Source organism: Populus euphratica, unplaced genomic scaffold, assembly GCF_000495115.2.
Source record: "Populus euphratica unplaced genomic scaffold, PopEup_1.0 scaffold4.1, whole genome shotgun sequence".
Lineage (NCBI taxonomy): Eukaryota > Viridiplantae > Streptophyta > Magnoliopsida > Malpighiales > Salicaceae > Populus > Populus euphratica.
The window spans coordinates 1,805,354-1,825,483 of NW_011499859.1; the positions used below are offsets into that span (position 1 = coordinate 1,805,354).

Below are 20,130 nucleotides of genomic sequence, written 5' to 3' on the forward strand. Positions count from 1 at the left end.
TATTTTTTTTTAATTTTATCTTCTTAATTTCACCCTTCATTCAAAATTTTATTTTTTATTTTTTATTTTAACTTTGATTCTTATTTTTTCAATTAATTTTTCTTTTAATAAAAAATAAAATTTATTTTTTATTTTGTTTTTTTGTCTCCATCCATTCTTTTTGTTACTAGATTCAATCCAGAAAAGTACATAAAAGCAATGAGTAGAATAGAATTCTTCGAAATATATTACAGAAAAACAAAATTAAGATTTTTGTAAGTCATATGTCGATACTGTTGAAAGTATTATAAAATTGAATGTATGATGTCATTTTAATAGTTTTGCTTCAAAATTAATTAAGTCTTATAACAGGCTCTAGCAATTTAAAGTTTTAAAATTAATGTCAAATTGGGTCTCGGTCTCTCTTTTCTCTCTCTGTTTTTTTTTTTTGTTTTTCTTGTATTTTTTAAATTTTATCTTTTAATTTTAATTTGTCATATATTATTTTTTCAATTTAATTTTTATTTTTTATTATTAAATGTATTTGATATGTTTTTTTTCTTGTATTTTTTTTTAATTTTATCTTCTTAATTTCACCCTTCATTCAAAATTTTATTTTTTATTTTTTATTTTAACTTTGATTCTTATTTTTTCAATTAATTTTTCTTTTAATAAAAAATAAAATTTATTTTTTATTTTGTTTTTTTGTCTCCATCCATTCTTTTTGTTACTAGATTCAATTCCAGAAAAGCAGTGAAAAGTACATAAAAGCAATGAGTAGAATACAAGAACTGATACTTAATCCAAATGCTATCAACTCAACCATCAAGTGTTACGTTTTCAACTAACAGAAAATCTAATTCTACTAGCAAGGTTAGGACCCCATTTACTTTACAATGGCAGTCCAAACACTCGATGAAACTATATATATATAAAAGAAAAAAGACAAAATGAAACTATGTATATTATTTCTCAATAATCTCAACCTCTCCATTGCAGCTGGAACCCGCTCTTGCTCTCAGCAATCCCGCTTTTAGTTCCAGTATCCACTTGCCACCTCCAAACTAGCACAGGTTTATTGTTGAAACCTCAAGCAATCTCACCAGCCAGGATTCTTTTTATGGCCCTGCTTGGTGTTACTAATATGTTACCACGTATTTTAGTATATCTATTTATCTTTTTTTTTTTAACTCACCCATTTTCCTTTTTCTGCCCAACACTGTACTTCATTGTCTTATTGCAAAACCTCTTATTTTGCATCGGGGGTGTTAGAGGAAGTTTTGCTGAGAAAAAAAAGGTGTAAACGCTATGCATACCATCCCCCTTGGTCACTTAGAAATGCTCCTTGTGGAACTCAAACTTTGTGGAACCTTTTTGATTGAATTCATAGCAGAGCCTGCTTAATTCCTTGGCCAAGACAGGTGCCCCACAGTAAAACACGCCTGCACCAGAACCACAGTGATATAATTAGAAAAAAATGATAGGTTTCTTTATTGAAGATAAACATGTTGGCAAGAAGGAATACTCACCTATCCTTGCATTACAGTGCTTGGAACATAATTTAGAAAGAACCTTTTTCCAATTAGGCCTTGCAAAATGCGTTCGCACCTAACGAAAAAGTTTGGGATTTGTTAGTAGAACTGCATGGTATTATATTTAAGTGCATTATTATCACTTGCCAGCCGAGAATGTAACTTGTATCTCTTTGAAGGTGCCAGAAATTTTGGAAAATTCCTGCTGATATAACCTAGGTCCCACAAGATGAACATACGAGGAGCCTGAAACAAAAAGATTGGTCTTACCCTGGTGCCAGAGACAATGTCCACGCCGTTTTTCGCATGGTTTAGGGCTTGGACCATGGTAATGAGGGTTGATCGGGCATCGCCTTCCTCGTACACACTGGTCAAGTAATTATGCATCTCAATCACACCCTGGAGTACTCCAATGACAAGTCAACAATCAAGGAAACGAAGCAAAATGGAATCATCTTTCTAATTTACTTGAATAGACATTAATTACCCTTTGATCAATCTCTGCAACTTCATTCATGACCCCTTTGAACCAATCAAAAGAACCCTGCTCCCTTGTTACCCAGTAGAAATAAGCATTGGTGGTCCTTACATCCCTTTTACGTTTCGGTGAAACTTTGTTAGAGGATGGAGTATCATTACTTCCAATGCTCAGGTCTGATGTCCTACTGATATCCGAGACCAAATCCTGAGAATAAGAATCAGACTTGTGACTACGCATTTAAGAGATTACCGTGGATGAAGAGACATCTTATTGCAGATTGGAAAGTTAAAGTCAGGTTTCTTGTCACTTACCGCCTGCTCCTCCATTTTGACAATGTTATTAAGCAAATCTTTTAGAATGCTGATGAAAGGTGTTGCTCCAATTCCCAAACCAACAAGCAGTAGCACATCATACTTACGGTAATCTTGTGCTGGTGCACCATAAGGCCCATCTATTAAGAGCTTCGGCAAACTGTCATTAGAGAAGAATGTTCAATGTTACATAAAAAATATAATAAGAAAACGTTATCTAAAGGCGAAAACGGAATGAGATAAGGAAAGGAAATTAGGATAGACACATTCCGTACATTTTCTTTGTTGTTTCATCAGCCCTGAGAAGTCCACTCTTACCTGCTACAGGACGTTCACAGGCTTCAGAGAACACTCTTCTTAGTTCTTGAGTCCAGTCACCTAGCTGCCGAATGTGAACACTGAGGTAGTCATCACCAGGTGCGGAAGTAATTGAAAATGGATGCCTGGGTGGAAAAATAGAAGCATGCTCATATTAAGTTACAATGCAAATCAGGTTTCAGAACAAAGAAACTAATTCACATTGGAGGGGGTATCAATTGATCATCAATCACGGAATTTAAGAAAGCAATCACTGATTCCTGCCAAAAAAACTCACTAGCTTTCATCAGCTAATGAAATTAATCACTCCGAAATACGAGCATTCATAAAGAGAATAAGCATAACATTAGCCTAAAGCATATGATGAGCAAGTTTCTTGTTAGCAGTTTCCCTGGATGTGTTTGACGACCGAAAATCTTTTGAACTACAGCTGAAAGTGTTGTAAACTACCGAAAATGACATGCATTTTCACGTGAGTTGATAAATTAATAGTGACTTACCACTCAAATGGAGAAACAGCAGGGCACTGGACAAACATATACTGTCCACTCTTGTATCGGAATTGGGGAGGCTTAGACATTTGCAATGTGAGAACATTTCCAGGATAAATTGCAACCTGAATGTAAGGAAGAAAAAAGATACTATTATAGACGAAAATCCAGTACAGTTGGTCTTCAACTTTACAGAAGTATTCCAGTACTTTATAGGGCTCTTTCAAAAGATCAAACCGAGGTCTTCAAGATTTTATACCTTGAGGAGCCTGACAGTATTGAAGCCAGAACGAAAAAACCTGAGGGCCCTTTCTCCTGCATATAGTAAAACTGGAACAGAAAGATACATCCATGTCTGCAAGCAAGAAATCATCATCAGTTTACTCTCGCAAGCACTCGCTGTTGTTAAAACTAATGAGGAAAAGATGTCTGATTCATACCGACTTTTTGTACCATTTATGCACGAGATACAAGAATACCCCATGGATGATAAGCAAGATGTAGACAATGACGAACAAGTGGTGTGAATACCAGAATGCATTGAATCCAGTAAGCCTGTCAAAGGGTTTTGGAAACTTAATGAGGCTCCTCCTGAACCATCTTGTAGCAAGTGTAAATGCAATTGCCATGCTGATCACCATAAGAATTCCAGTCACACCTTCAGGCCCTCTAACCAATTTTGCATATGAAGGTTTCTTTCCACCAAAGTCATTTCTCAGATACTGGTCGTAGTAACGATCAGATGAATTTATAAGCTTTGGAAAATCACAAGCTAGATGGTTTCCAGCATGGAGAATCACCCCGATTACAATTGCTGCTGCTATGGTCTGCATGTACGTAAGAAATATTAAATCGAAGTAATTTACCGTAAGTAAATGAATGAAAGTCTTCTGAGACAATCCATTGCAATTAGATGGTGTCAATTTGTACAGCAATAAACTCATTTACGCTTCTTTGAATTTATTTATTTTTATATATATCTTTCATCAATGGTAAAATAGCTTTGGACTAGCTAGTTATGAGATTCTTATAAATTTGCTCTTCAATTTTATATGACATAGGCATTTGGGTCTTAGCTAGCGTATGGATGGCTTTTAAATGATGATTTGGATAAAAGAAAAAACACTTAATTGCTCACTGACTTAACTTTTATTGAATTTGAAATTAAAGGATGATATTTTTACCAGAAATAAATGGATAGATGAGGGCTTCACCTTCGTAAAGCTCGTCTTTTTTTTTTATAAAAAGAAAAACCACCACTAAAACATCTAAAATAGTTTTTTTAAAAAAAATAGTTTTATTTTTTGTTTTGGTCCAACATGCGTATTTTTTGGACTTCTCCTTTTGTTTTTGTGGGTAACAATTAACATTATCTAATGGGAAAAAAGGAAAGCCTATTAGTTGTCAACTATTGCTGCCTGTTGACGTATCACATCTGATAAATATTCCTCATGACCAGTGTTTGGGTGCTCGCAAATTATTCTATTTCCATGGCTAAAGATCAACCAATGCATTGACTTTCTAGCAAAAGTCTCCCGCAAGGGACCCCAAAAGATGTAAACGTGATAAAAAAGCAAAACAGGTAAAAAGAGGAGGTGGTAGGTTACATTGTGTATACCTTGTGAAAGTTGATGTTGTCGTCAAAAGGCACCAAGTGACCCAACTTTGTGGACCTAAGCCAAGTGATTGTATTTCTACACACAGGCAAGAGAATTAGAGCCATATTGAACTTCAATGTCTCTGCTGCGCCTTTAGCTGTTAGGAGGCAATAACCCATGACGTGAAAAGCATTTTTTTGCTTGTATTGCAAGAATTTCCATGTGAATAATCCAATCATTATCATAACCCATAATGCCAAAACCCAAATTCTCCTCCAATTCTCCTGAAAAAAGTATACACATCGCTTACTCGCTCTCCTTATCGGGCTTCTCTTTCTTAGCCCCTGTAGATTTTGGCTCAAGGCTTGGCTTGTGTAGCTTAGAGCTTGACTGTAGTTCAGATACGTGTCTTTTTGTAGAAGAAGCGTCTCTAGTTGCCATAGCTTTATATCATTTTCAGCAACAAAAAGAAAAACAAGGTGGCAACAAAATCATCAGCTATGGAATTACTAGGGGACAAGAGAAGATGGATCATGTCAACTGATGCGCAATGCAACACGCGTAATGCATAGTGTATGAGTGAAGGCCAAGCATTATTCGAGGCAAGCTCCACTTGGGAATCCAGCTATGTTTCTCAGGTCAACTGTGGCAGGAATGATTTTCAAATTATCAATTATGGAATCGAACCTGCTGCAGGTGAACCTATTTTCTATTAAATTTTGATTTAAAAAAATTATTTTTTTTTATTAAATTTTGATTTTAAAAAATTATTTTTTTTAATTTTTTATTGTTTTGGCGTGCTAGTATTAAAAATAAAAAAATATTATTTTAATATAATTATAAATAAAATATATTTTGAAAAGCCACACTTACTATGATGTTAACAGTACTCTGTAAAAAATAATGTTTTTCGGGGAACAAGAGTATTGGTCACCAAGACACTTTAAATTAGGGAATAATATTTTTTTTTAGGTATTTCTTTGAATTCAAACGCGAGGTGATAATTTGAAGTGATAAAGGTTTAGGGATAGAAATTGGGCTTGCAAAAATCTACAAGGTTTGCTGGATTTTGAAGATTAGAGGAATGACAACACTTTGAAAACATAAATAATCTTACTTAACCAAATTAGTTACGCCATCTATTAAAAAAAAAAAAAACACCCTTTTTTTCTCCTCTTCTTGTCTCATTCTTTCTTCGTGCGCGTTTCAACAACAACGCTCTGAACCATCAAGATTTGGCAAGTTAATCTGTTAGGCTTTGTTGCCTAACAATGGACTTTGGAAGAAGAAGAAGTTTAACGCAAACGCTGTGCCTGTCTTTAATTTTATTATTTTCCTATTAAGACTGTTATTATGACCCGAAACTAGACAATTTGACTTTGATTAAACAAATTTATTTAGCTAATGGTGGGAACTGAGATGAAAATGAAATAATAGTAAAGATGAATATTATGTTAAGCCCACCTAACTCGTTCTAGAATCACTGTAAAGTTTCCAGCATGCATGTTTAAAATAAAACAAAAAATATTTATCTGAAATTAAAACTCAAGAGGACCCACCTCGATGTAGCCAAGTCTTTCAGGGTCCAACTCCTCCATGATTAGAGCTGCATATTCCTCTGCCTGTTCTTTTAATCTCGATAACTTGTTTGCAGAAGCACTTAGCATGATAATCTACCAATTTATGTAAAGAAAATACAAGTTAATAAACAGATTTATCGCGCAAATTAAAGACTCTTGCTCCAAAAGCCCCTCCCCTCTGTATTAAACATTTTTCCCTTCAAGTTAAAGATGCTTGTTAACATGGGAATTCCGTCAGAGATTAAGAAAAAAATGGGTTCGTGTTTGGAGTAGTTAGCTTTAGATCCTCCAAGAATTTATGGTCACCGAATCCTCAGCGATCATTGATATATATAGGGCTGAATCTTATTTTATTTTACAATTAAAGAGCTAGGGCAATAGTTCTGATATAACTAAGGGGTCATTTTGGATTTAATTTTTCTAGCCCTGGAAAGGTCAGCTCTCGTTTTATGTCTGCAAGGACCTGACAGAGTGCTGGCTAATTCATGCACGTTAGATTAGAACTAAAGACTCTGAGAGAGAGAAATAAAATGGATTTTTGAAAGAGATAAGTTAATGATTTATTAATTAATCTGGATTACCTCTTTCACTTCTTCTTCGGTGATCCTACCATCTTCGTTCTTGTCCACCCTGTAAACACATATAACAACAAAAAAGAGTTTTCTTAAAACAACTTAAATACTAAATCAGTGAACCTACTTTAATTCGATTAGGTTTGCTCAACTATTTAAAATTATGCCGACTCGTTCATAGATGCCATCTCAGAGAGGGCCAAGATAATAATTCAATGTTGTTAATTTAATCACATTTTCAATAATTGGGGCTCAGATAGAAAGACACTCTTGTCCTCTGATCGTCTCTGTTCGGTGGAGTATATATAAACTCAATCTCCTTGCTTTGCCTGATCTCAGTTAAGCTTTTTTCCTTTTTAAAAAAAAAGAAGAAGAAAAGTGACGGGTTAATTAGGGAACTAAAGAAGTCGTTAATTTAGTTTAGTTATCGTAGCCCATAATAAATGTAACGATGATGCGTACATATCAAAGAAGATCTGGAGTCGAGAATCAAAACTTTGATCGGTAATTTGTGACCAAAACTCGTGAAGCTCATCTTGACTAATCTTGTCCACCTTCAATCTTCTCCTCCTCCCCAAGGCATCAAAAAGCTCCACAGCAAATTCCTTCGAATTTTCCATTCCTTTCAAAGCACAACAGCATTTATTTCAATAATTAATTTACAAGACATAATAACTACTTAACAACTGAATCTCCAATATTCTTGCCACGCTTACTTTTTTTCTTCTTCTTTTTATCTATAAATGTCTAAATGTAGCAGTAATAATAATAATAATTTAAACTCGGTAACATGAAAGGTGGTGCGGAGACAGCTACTACTAAAACCAGTAGGAAAATAGGAGTAAGAGTAGAATCAAACCAATGCATTGTGCAAAATCGGCCCTGTAAAGATAACCATCTTTAGCAAGTTTTTCGAAATTGCTTTGAACTTCACTCCATGCATCAACCCCATTTGTTTTTGTACTGTTATTACTTATAAATCTCAATCCACGCAAAGCTTTATGCGCACCAGACCGAGTCCGGTCCAGCTGCGCTCGCTGCTTTCTCAAAGCACGAGCAGCTAAAGCTGACTCAAAACCGCCGCCGCTATTTCCCGAAGCTGATAACACCCGAGCAGCCTGTCCATGAGTCCAAGAAAACCTCCTTAACTCAGCTTTCAACTCTTGCGAAAACTGCTTAGCTTTGGCTACAGCTTCAGCTTTTAACTCTTGAGAAAATTGCAAAATCTTATTCGACGAACTCCGCCTGATCGTCGGCGATCTTGAGACCGGAGTTACAGCTCCGGCAGACACCGAACCACCGGGAGTAAAAGAAACATCATCGATGTTGATAGCCGTAGATGTTGCTGGCTCAACTCTGCGAAGGACGATAGTGTTGTCATCTTGTAAATCAAGTGTTACCTCTACAAACTCCTCGCCGGACTCAGTTCCCGGAGATGTCCCGGCGCTCATCGTTGCATTGCCGGGAACGGTGTCTGAGGCCCATCGCCGCGCGTGTTTTGGCAATGAACCTCTCATTTATTCGGTGAAATGGAATTTCAGTGAGAATGCGGAAGGATCAGTGATGAAGTCTTAAGGAAGTGGAGGAGAAGAAGAAATGTTGGTATTTCTAGTCGTCGTCGAAGAACGCGTTGGGTATCTAATGGAAAAGACATAAACACGCGGAGTTTTACTTTGTTTTCTGCTGCTATTATAGAGAGAGAAGATTAAGCAGGAAAAAAAAGATCTCTCTGGACAAAGAAACTTTGAAGAACAAAAAAGGCAAGAAAAAGACAAAGGTTTAATAATCTTGTGGGTGTGTGTAAAGAAAGGACTAGAGATGCAGGGAGCCAAGAGGGAAAGAGTATCTATATACAAAGATAGGATTGTGTTGTTTGAGTGCTCTGTGACCACTTAGCTAGCAATGGTTCTGTCATACTCCTTCGAGCAGTGGCTTTTAGCTAGTAGCAGTGGTAGTCTTCTTCTCTGCTTTTGTGATGAGTTAGTTTTTCGCATAACGCGTTTATACTCGGAGAAATTAAACAGGAAAAGGAAAGATGCTGTGGAGCTATAAAGATTAAGAGATGATAATAATAGTAATAATAATAAATATTTCATGTTTGTGGGTTTTTTTTAGGCTTTCAATCTTGGGGATCGTTTTAGAGTCAACTTCACCTCAGCCCGGGGAATTTTGTTTTCTTACAGTGCTGGTTGGGAATGTTCGTCAAAGATAAAAGATAATTGAGAGAAAATATATTAAAATTTGGGAAAATATTATTTAATCCTCTTGATTTGTTGGTGGTAATAATAGTTTGACAGGGCAATTATCTGTCTTCATTCAAGTGAAATAGGTTTAAAATTCCACTCAACTTCGTACTAAAGTGAAGGGAAGATATCGCGTTTCTGTAAAATCAAAGAAACAAACAAACAAACCATCTTCGATCGTTTAAGAAATCGTAGCCTGTCTTTTCCGTAGCATATATTTTTGTGATGTTGCTGATGGTAAGAACGGCAATCCCACCATTACTCTCTAATTTCTGCAAAATACTTAATTGCATCGAGTTACCTCCATCCATTCGCCTCTTCAAAACTTCAGATTTTCCCAGCTTGAATAATCTCAACCTGATTGGCAAATGTTGGCTACAATTCGTGTGCTGACCTCTAAGTGGTGAAAAACCCTACTGGGCCACAATTTTTCTTTCTTCTGTACACAGTAGAACATCATCTTATATGTGATCATGACCTTTAACCAATATAATGCTTGAATTTCGAGCCTACCGACTCACAATTATCTCTTAATTAATCTTAAAGTGTCACCCAGTTTCACTCACATGAAAATTAATCTTAATTAGTTCGTAAATTTGACGTGAGGCATGCCTAATTAACAACTGAAAGGATAAATATGGTATTTCAAATTAATAATAATTAATATATATCTCTGTTTACATTTAAAAAAAATTAAAAAGAACAAGAAGAAGAAGGTATGCTATTAGATTCATTTATAATTTATCATCGCGAATCCCCCGTGAAGATGGAGATGGTTTACCATCCACTCTTTAAGCGGGAAAAAAAAAATGATCCAGCCACACCACAATAATTAATAGACTAGGTAACTCAGTGTGTGCGCAAGTGTGTGCGCAATTGATCAATTATTAAAAATACTAAAGTAACTCAGTGTTTCATCGTGGAACAACAATCATTATACTGTGCATTCTTATACTATAATGATGTTTTTATGTGTGTGGATATATATATATATAGTGACAGTCAAAGAAAAAAAAATTAAAGATAAAATAATTTTTTCACGTGATTTTAATTCGTATTTTTAAATTAAATTAGATAAATTTATATTTTTATATTTTTATTATACAATAATATTATTAATTTATTTTTAGAATAAAAAATATTGCTTGGCTTATAAGGATTCTCGTTGGTCAAGTTAACAGAGTAGATTTAGAGGGTTTTTCATTTATTTAATTTTAATTTTTTTTTATATTTTTTTAATTATTATTATTTTATCTCATTATCATTTCACATGTAGTGGGTTAGTCAAGTTAACTCAAATTAACTCAATTTTAAAAAAAAAAATTATTTTTTTTTAATCTTATCCTTTGACATTGAGTTATTGAGCCTTGAACTTTGTGGTTTTTTCTACTTTTTTTTATATGAAACTATCCCGATCTCACCTTATCCTTTAACATTGAGTTATTGAGCCTTGAACTTTATGGTTTTTTCTACTTTTTTTATATGAAACTATCCCGATCTCACATCCTGAATTTCATATTAATTAAATTATCCTAGGATGATTTGGTTTATCATTACCTAGACTTTCTTTTTTATGTTGGAAAAAGTTTAACCGAACCTGTGATATAGCACAAGCCACCTATCTAGTTTTTGACAAAAATTAAAGCTTAATTTTCATTTCCAAATTCAAGATAAAAAAGTTTGATCGAACTTCTGATGTAACACGGCCACTTATCTAGTTTTTGACAAAAATTGAAGCTTAATTTTCATTTCCAAATTCAAGATTCCTTCTTACTTTCGATTAAGAGTAAATGTAGATCAGTATTGCATCGCAACACTATTTTTTCAATAAAAAATAATATTTAGATATTGCAAGCACATTTTTAAAAAAAAAAGAACTTATGATTTAGGTTAAAGCTCTAATTGCTCAAATAAACCAATTTTGTTTTAATCAAATTAAAAAAAGGCAACTATATTAAATGGATAAAAAAATTAAAAGCGATCACAATAACTTAGGAGAAGAAAAACCTTTTTTCAAGAGGAAAAAAATATTGTAGTTTAATTTTCAATCAATTAAATATGAAAGGATAAACTTGGATAAAAAAATAAAAAAATTATCTCAGTTAACCCAAGTTAGCACAATAGACATGTAACCTGGGGAATAAAGATTGAGCTAGCTTGGGTTAGTTAACCTACCAAACTCACATCTAAAATCATAAGATCTAGATAACCTGATAGAAAAGATAAAGATTGAGTTAGCTTGGTTTAACTTACTAAACTCACGTCTAAGATCATAAGATCTAGATAACCTGATAGAAAAAAGATAAAAAAAAATCACATAGTTAATTTAAAAACAATAATATCAAATGATGAAATCAAAAAAGAAAATAAACTAAAAAAGGATGTCAACTCCATTAACTTTTCAAACTAGTGATCTAAGTTATTAAACTAGAAGCACCATATATGAAAAAACCTTGAACCTCAATCCTTAGCCAATCAAAACACTAAATTAAGGATAAAACAAAAAAAAAATCAATTATATAAAATGATATAAAATAAAAAATAGCAATTGAAAAATTAAAGATAAAAATCAAAATTAAAAAATTAAAGGGCAATTGCAAGTTTTTGATTGGAGGGTAAAATTAAAAAGAAAAATAACTTTAACATAAGGATAAAAAAGCCAAAAGAATGAGGAACAAATTAAAAAAAATAATATATCATAAATTTGAATTGAATGATGAAATTTAAAACCAATAAAATCTTTAAAAAAGAACAAAGAAAAAATAGAAACCAAAAGAATAAGGACTAGATTAAGAAAAAATACATAATAAATTGACATCGAAAGATATGAAATTGAAAACAAATAAATTTTTTATAAAAAAACCTAGAAAAAAATTAAAAATTAAAAGAATAAAAACTAAAGTTGAAATGTTAATAATAAAAAGAATCAAATTATAATTTTTCAAGAAGAAGAAAAAGAGAAAAAACTTTATAGACAACAAATAACTCCACCAAAGCCAACAAGCGCAGCATCAACTCGAAGAGAAAGCGACAATGCTTTCAATGACATGGTTGAATGATATTTTTGGTCATAGAAAGATGTCGCCCGAAGTGCACGAGCTCATTTCATGTGCAAGGATTTTTTTTATTTAAATAACATGTAATAAATATAAAAAAATCAAATTTTCTTTCTGGTAATAAAAAAATAATGAAAAGACCAAAAGCCTTGGATGAATGTTTCAATTTTTAAAAGTAAAACTATTATTTTACTGTATTTTTTTTAAAAAATAAAAAGATACATTTGTCTGAAAGTTTAACAAATTTTAACTTGGAGGATAATTAAATTACTTTAAAATACTTATAATTAGAAAAGACACGTATACCTCCTATCAATCCTTTAATAATAAACCGTCAAAAAAAAAAAACACTAAAATACCCAAATCACTGAATCGTTTCAAGGGCATTTGATCTTTTAGAAAGGTTCGTGTACAGAGAATATTCCTTCGCCTTTAGTTTTTATTATTATTAACATAGCCTACCCATAGAAGTGCCTAGCTAGCTATAGCTAGAATCTTGAAGAATCTATAAATGTAGAATGATGGCAGAGTAGAAGGCGATAGGTTTGTCGAGGCAACAATAAATCAAATTAGCAAGGGACATAGATGGCTTATGAAGTCTCCACTCAGCACCTCTCCACATGTTCAGTCTACACATGATATTATGCTGTTAGATTCGAAAGCTACATTTAGTTTTCCAAATGGACCACTTGAAAAATCAATGTCTTGTGATCTCGCTATAGGAGGCGCCGATTTGCTATCAGCTTTATATGTCAATAATCAAAATAAATCTCACCCGTATTAAAGATTTATATAATTATTAATTTTAAATTTTAAAAATTAATTGAAATACATGTAAACATATTTACATTAATAAAACAAAAGCAAGCAAATTAAACCTTGTGATGAGGTTGATTTTTCTATCAAAAATTAGTCCATGATCTAATTAATATAATATAAAATCATAAATCAATTCATATTTAATGTATTAAAATAACCCAATGTGGTTGTAATATTAAAAAAAATAACAGTCAGAGTATAATTAACATAAAAATAACATTAAAAACATTAAATAAAAATACTATTCAATAATACATAAATAATAAATAAATAAAATATAGAATATTTAAAATTAAATTGCTTCAATATGAGGAACTTACACTGGTATCGAGGATTAATATTCTGAAAATGGAATAGCTATAGAGAATTTAAAACACACCTCCTTGCTTATATGTAATCACTCTGCATTTTTTGAAAAAATTCGTTAATATGAATCTATATAAAGGAAATATAGGTTCCGGAATAAATTTTGCTGCTTAAATATTTCGAGTGGAGATAATATTTGAATATAAAGATATTTTTTTATTAATTGAAACGTTTATATATGGTAATTAAAACTTCAAATTCTAGATTTTATTTTGTGCGTACTACATACAGGAAAGGACAGAGTAATTTTTATCTTGTTTATATTTATATAAAATTATTAAAATAACCCTCTTATAGCTCTTGTAATAATTTCAAAAGTATCATTTTAGTCATAATAATTAAATAAAATCATCAACCCCCATTTTTCCATCTCTTTTTTTTTTCTTTTTTCAAATTGAGGGGCGTCAGTTGACATTCTAAAGTTAAGCCTATCGTCTGTAGTAAAAACAATTAAATTAAAACGGAAGGATATTGGGAAAACTTTAATTTACTGTAGCATAAGATATATTTCACGAGGAAATTACTATTTTGCACCTCAATCAAATATCATTTGTCCTACCTTAGGAGGTTAATAGGATGCTTTTGTTTTATATAAACAATAAAAATACCAAAATGTCTTTGGATACTAAAAAATACATGTATTTTTTACACTTGAATGTATAGTAAGATTACTTAAATTCCTTTTAAGTCAACAAGACAAAAGCTTTCGGTCAAGAAATATTTATATCTTTTCAAATTAATTTTTTTGTTATTTTTTTATTTTGTAAAGGATATTATTATATTTTAATTATAATTAAATGATATTAAATTTTTAAAAATTATTAATATATGTATTGTATATGCTAGTGCGTTGCATACATACATACACTTTAAACAACAACTGTGATGCCTCTTATGTGAAGTAAAACTTCTCCTTGTATTATCAATAACTTTTATTAAATAGGATATAATTTATTAAATACTATCTTACAACAATTTATATCTTAAAAATATTATTTTATTAAATACTATTTAATTTATATTTAGTTTTTCAATAAGATTTTTTTATAAAATTATCAACTGTTTTTTATACATTCTTTTATGATTTGACTTTGTTTTTTCCCTTAAGTTTTGTTTTTTCAATTTTCCTGCACAATGTTTTTGTTTTTATGACATGATTGCATAAAAATTAGACTCCAAAAGTATTTAGTGTATTATTCTAATATTTTTTAAAACTTTTTCATCATAATAATAAGAACAATACTTTTTATTGAAATTTACTTTTATGATTTTAATAATTGTTTATTAATAAAATAAACATTCTTGCAAACAAATTGTTAAAAAAAAAAATTGTATTAGTAGGATAAATAAGTTTTAATTGAATATATATCATTTTTATCATTATTTTAGATTGTCTAGAGTCTTTTAGATATTTATTCTAATTGTATTTAGTTTTTATTAAATAAAGTGTGTTGCTAAGAAAAATCTATTTTTTGTTGTTGTGAAAAATAGAATAATAAGAAAAATATTATTATACTAGAAAAATATTTTATTTTATATAATTTAAAATATTATTTTTCGTATAAGAAAATTATTGTCATGTAATTAAATATAAAAAATGAAATAGCTCTTTACAACACAAAGTCAAATATTTTGATTTATATCTATCTTCTAACATCTCAATTAAGTATTTGATTTTAAGTAACATTTTTTTAATATATATTTATGGCTATAATTCATGATTTATTTAATTAAATATGAGCATTAATTTAACTACAATTCCATGTACAAACATAAACCGCTCAAACAAAAGGATAGCTATGTTGATTAGTGTGTGCTTAGTATTGTTGTAATTTTTATGATCACTGCTTTAAAAAATAAGTATAAGCAAAATATTTTTAGTTACATTTAGTTAAAATGACTGTATAATGAATTTTTACATGTAAAATAAATAAAAAATATTTTTTATAAATAAAAAATATTATTTGAACTTTGACAAAACTAAAATTTGAAATCCTTATTAATAGTGTCAAATGCTTTAAAAAAAAAAGAAAAAGAAGCTATTTACAAAGACAAGGGAATCTAAATGAGCTCAAACGAACGAAGACACATGAAAAAAAAGAAGAAGCAAACCAATTAAGAGATGAAAAGTCTATTAAAGTTCAACCGGCCTCTAATTTAATAAGGTCAAACACGGTTTTGGTAATTTTTAATTAATAAAGGCAAGTTAGGAAGAATCTCGAGTCATTTTCCCCTCGTTTTTCTTGAAATCAGAACAAGAAAGTCCTCCCCGGGTCAAATCAAGTAACTTGTACCATAAGATATCCCTAAGCAAAACATATATATATATATATATAAATGTCCGCTTGCCCAGCACAGCATCCACCAACCTCCAGTTAGAAGTTCACCATATCCATTGCTGCTTGACACAAAATGAACCAAACAACAGCTAAATTAATATATATCCATTGCTGCTTGACATATAGTTGTGGCATGTGTAAGTTAGTCTAGATATCCATGTTAATCTAAAAAAAAATATATATTAAATGAAAAGTTCATCTAGGCAGATTTTTCTTGGTGCATCAAATTAATGCTAATTGCTACACATGATTGGGAGATTGTCCACCTCATAAGCCACGAGGAGTTCACCCACCAGAAGAAAATAATTTGAAATCTCTCCAAAATCTCAGCAGCCACCCAACGCTTCTGGTTTTGTCGTGGCATGCTTGCCCTGGAGATTAATACATTGAGCAATATGATCTAGAAAGCATGAGACATGGAGGCGTGGCCTGCAAGTTGTGCTCTTTTGGCCGGAAGCCACAGTTAAGACGGTAACTATAAAGAACACTACTTCGACTCACAGCATGTACCAAGTTTACTACATTTGTACTAAAGTCGCACTTCTCAATTACTTGTACTTGAAATAAATCATCCGAAAGCTAATACACGGGGAGGAAAAAAAAATATTAGTTCGAACCATTTCCGTACCAGAAATCTGCTCTTGATGCCATAAAATTGGAATTTTAATTGAGTTGTGGTTAAGCTATTTTTACGCAAAGTCTTGGACAAGTAAAATGTGATGCGATGAATGATGACAGTTTCTCTCGCTGTGATACAGATTTCTTGCGGAAAATGACAGTTTCTGTTCACATCTTTTGACCCATTTCCTCGTTATATCAGCAATTATTTTTTATTTAGAAATATATTTAAAAAATATTTTTAATATTAATACTTTAAAATAATTTTAAATAAAAAAATATTTTTTTAAAAAATATTTTTTCACCAGAAAAACAGATAAATTCTGACTATCTATATCGATATCACGTGAGTGCAGCACTCGGTAAAACTTGCCAGGAAAAAAGAAAATCAATGAAAATAAAATTCTTTATTGTTCTAACGAGGCAAAAAACAGGAGACCTGAATTATTAATATTGAGTAATCTTTATTTCAGGGAAAACGAAGAGCTCGACAAATTCTTGGTAAACGCTCTCTTTTTATTGTTAGTATTTTTTCTTTTCTTTTCTTTTTTAAGCCCTTAGGAGCTTTGCTTTTGTATCCTTACTTGAATGGGAAAAGGTGGTCTTGAATAGGTGGGCTTCTAGAAGATCTTTACGTATAAAGCCCACGGATATACAATGGCCATGGGAACCGCACAAGAAAGGTCAATTGGCCAGCAACTCCTGCATAGATTGGTGTGATGCGGCCTCTTCTGTTCATCAGTTGCTCTCTCCTAACCACTATCCCATAATTTACAGGGGGCGTAGCTCTTTGAACCATGTTTGGTACTTGTTTTTTAGCATTTCATCTAAATATGTAAGAGAAAAGATGTATAACATTTTTATTGCTGTATGTGATGGGATTTGAATAGTGTTTGTTAATGACTTGATGGCACTTTAATCATAATCAAGCCAGCCCCCTCATGGTAGAACACTTGTGCATCTGAGTTCTTTGATTCTAGACTATGTAATCTTATTAAGATAATTCTCAAAAGAAAAAACAATCTTAGTAAAGTTTACCATGTTGAGGAGGTTGGTGACAAATGACAATGATGTTGATGATATCTATGAAACTGAATAGTGGGCACTGGGCAAATTTCTTGATACTAATTTTAATAGGGACACGATGACGAATCATGCCGTTTCTGCAACATGAAGTCTAAAATTATAATTTAATTTCTTGACTACAGAATAATTGTGGCCCTACTCCTCATATTTACAAAAGAAAAGGAATAAATGCAACTAAATCAGCGAAAGCATCCAAAAGTAATTAATATTTGAAGGACATGTTGAAGCTACATAAAATATCCGTTATGATCGAAGCATACAAAGTAGTAATTTTACTTTAATAAAACAAAATTTAATGTACAAAAAAGTCTTCTTTTCTCATGTTTACCTTCGGTGGAGATTCATTTTTTCTAGGTTTGGTTTAATTTGAGTGGTTTCGGTGTTAAGGTTTAGTCTAGATGGCATGTTAAATTTATTTTCTCCATTTTATTGTTTTCAATTCAAATTCAAGCATATTAGGTACCGTAAGAAAATATGGCAATTCTTGTGTGAATTAAAAAAAACGTTTATTTAGGAGGTTCCTTCTGTATTTGAAATAAAACACATGAATAATATATTTGATAATGTTAAAAAATATTTTACAATTTACGTGGAACCTAAACAAATTATTTTTAAACCACAAATTTACAGAGAATTACTTTCAGCTATTTTTTGTAAATATATTAGAGAGTTTTACTATCTACTGTTTATTTTAATGAACAATAAAAATTGATTTTATTATTCACAAATCATTCTTTACTACTACGGTTCTATTCAAAGTTGATAGAAGATTCAAATCATGGGAGAAAATTTATCTAACTTAAGATTTTTAATTGATATTATATTTATATATAAATTAAAAAATATAAATAATAGGATTTAAATTAGAAATATTTTTTTTGCTCCAGGTAAATTCTTACCACTTGATTATTACTAGTTTAGCTGCTAGTTATCTTGCGCCTGACATACTGTAGTATTTCTACTCGGCCAATATAATTCCCCGTACTTGTTTAATGTGAGTATATATAAGTTTCCCGGTGAAAATGGCCTAGCCAGCAAATTTTGCTTTAGAACAAAAAATATTATCCACGTGTGGTTACTTAAATATTCTTCCAGAAGTTTCGACGAAAAGGCAGATTCAAGACGGAATTGTCACCCATCATCACGTAGCAGCCGCACAATGGTGGCACTTACTGACTTTTTTGCTCTAAAGAAACTGCTAAACCTGCAGCTATTATTTTTACATGGCACCTATAATTATATTATATTATATTGAATAAACCATATTTTAGCCCCCAAACGTTATATAATGTTCTACTCTGGCTCTTGCAGTTTTAATTTTTGTAATGTTAATCACATGGTTTCAAAAGGTTCCAATATGGCATCTAACCGTTCAAGTAGTTAACCGAACCTGTAAGATTATTCGTTTATCCTTCCCTTTCTTCCCTAATAAACCTAAATTTAACCGTTTTAAAAACCCTAAAAACTCAAAAACTATAGTTTTAGATAATATGTTTTGGCAAAACTATCAACAGGCTCAACTCATAGAAAGAGTTTGGCACTCATGGACCAAACCTTTAGAAAAAACATAATGCCATGAGCTTAATGTTGTATAAGACTTCAGCCCTTAAGAGGTAGATTATATTTTGATTCATATTTTTTTTATAAAAAATCTTATAAAAATCTATTATTTTTTTATCAAATTAATATTTTTATAAGAAATATTTATTTTAATAAATACATATTTCATACATATTTTCTCTTATTAAGGTTTATATAAGATATATTTATTTTTTGTTGATACATATATTATATATATTTTCTCTTATTAATATTCATATAAGATATATTTATTCTTTATTAATACTATCAAAATAAAACTGTATTTTAAACTGTTTTCTTACAAAAGAACAAAACTCATAAATTTTAAATATCTCATGATCAATTTTTATGATATTTATTTTTTATTTTATATATTTCATGATCAATCTTTTAAATTCAAGCTTTATGATATTTATTTTTTATTTTATATATATTTTTAAAATATCTTTATCTAAAATATTATTATATTTTCTTTCAAAAAAATTATTTAAACATTTGAGAATTTTTAAATTTATCACATAAAAACTTTTACATGTATTAGCCACTTTGGTATACCAAGCATCACATATTGCTACCGATCACTTTAACTTAAAAAAATAAATCAAATTTTTAAAATTGAAAAAATAATGTACCATCCACACATAAAACTCCTACAGCACTTGATTAAAATAATGTATTACCCACACATAAAACTCCTACAGCACTTGATTTTTTTCAAACATCATCATTCACCTTTATAAATATATTTCTCATTTTCTCCTTCCAATTTCTTACATGTGTGATAACTAAGGAGTTCTTGAAACCCTAAAAAACGATTAGCTATATATTTAACGATCCTTCAATCAGAAATCATATGAATTTTTTTTGGAAACTAAAAGATAAATATAGAGAAATTTTCAACTAGAGGAGCTGAAGTTGGGTATTGTTGAATCTATAGAGGCAAATACGTACTCTATCCTTGTACTATTATACTGACTGGAAATATGGGGTTGCTCCACGTTAGAAAATCAGGAGCCTCGTTGAATAATGGATACTATATATGAAAAGTAGAATGAAGGACCATTACTTAATGAGATTCATAAGTGGTGACTCATCGGTCCATGTCATTCCATTGTTTTTTTCTTACAGGGAGTAGGTAGAATTAGCTGTAAGCATGTATT

The 20,130-nt window shown here is 31.0% G+C and overlaps 1 protein-coding gene across 2 annotated transcripts; it reads right to left on the minus strand.

Annotated features, from left to right (window-relative positions):
- Positions 1 to 736: 736 nt before the first annotated feature.
- LOC105124327 (respiratory burst oxidase protein F) lies at positions 737 to 8,920 on the minus strand. 2 transcript variants are annotated; one of them, XM_011024302.1, is made up of 14 exons: positions 7,722 to 8,920; positions 7,325 to 7,484; positions 6,872 to 6,920; positions 6,270 to 6,383; positions 4,731 to 5,153; positions 3,553 to 3,939; positions 3,372 to 3,467; positions 3,122 to 3,237; positions 2,579 to 2,746; positions 2,304 to 2,463; positions 1,999 to 2,196; positions 1,782 to 1,910; positions 1,509 to 1,587; positions 737 to 1,421 (listed from the first exon to the last, which is right to left on the minus strand). In XM_011024302.1, the coding sequence occupies exons 1-14, from the start codon at positions 8,377 to 8,379 to the stop codon at positions 1,312 to 1,314; spliced, it is 2,847 nt and encodes a 948-aa protein (XP_011022604.1). In that variant the 5' UTR covers positions 8,380 to 8,920; the 3' UTR covers positions 737 to 1,311. The 2 variants fall into 2 exon arrangements, with proteins under 2 accessions (XP_011022604.1, XP_011022605.1); XM_011024303.1 differs by lacking the exon at positions 4,731 to 5,153.
- Positions 8,921 to 20,130: the final 11,210 nt, after the last annotated feature.

Bases quoted from the DNA above. Each gene is read 5' to 3' on its own strand.
- LOC105124327 (XM_011024302.1), bottom strand. From the start codon at position 8,379: ATGAGAGGTTCATTGCCAAAACACGCGCGGCGATGGGCCTCAGACACC. The intron at 3,238-3,371 runs GTATAAAATCTT...CCTTACATTCAG, and splicing joins ATACTGTCAGGCTCCTCAAG to GTTGCAATTTATCCTGGAAA. The intron at 2,197-2,303 runs GTAAGTGACAAG...TCTTATTCTCAG, and splicing joins TCAAAATGGAGGAGCAGGCG to GATTTGGTCTCGGATATCAG.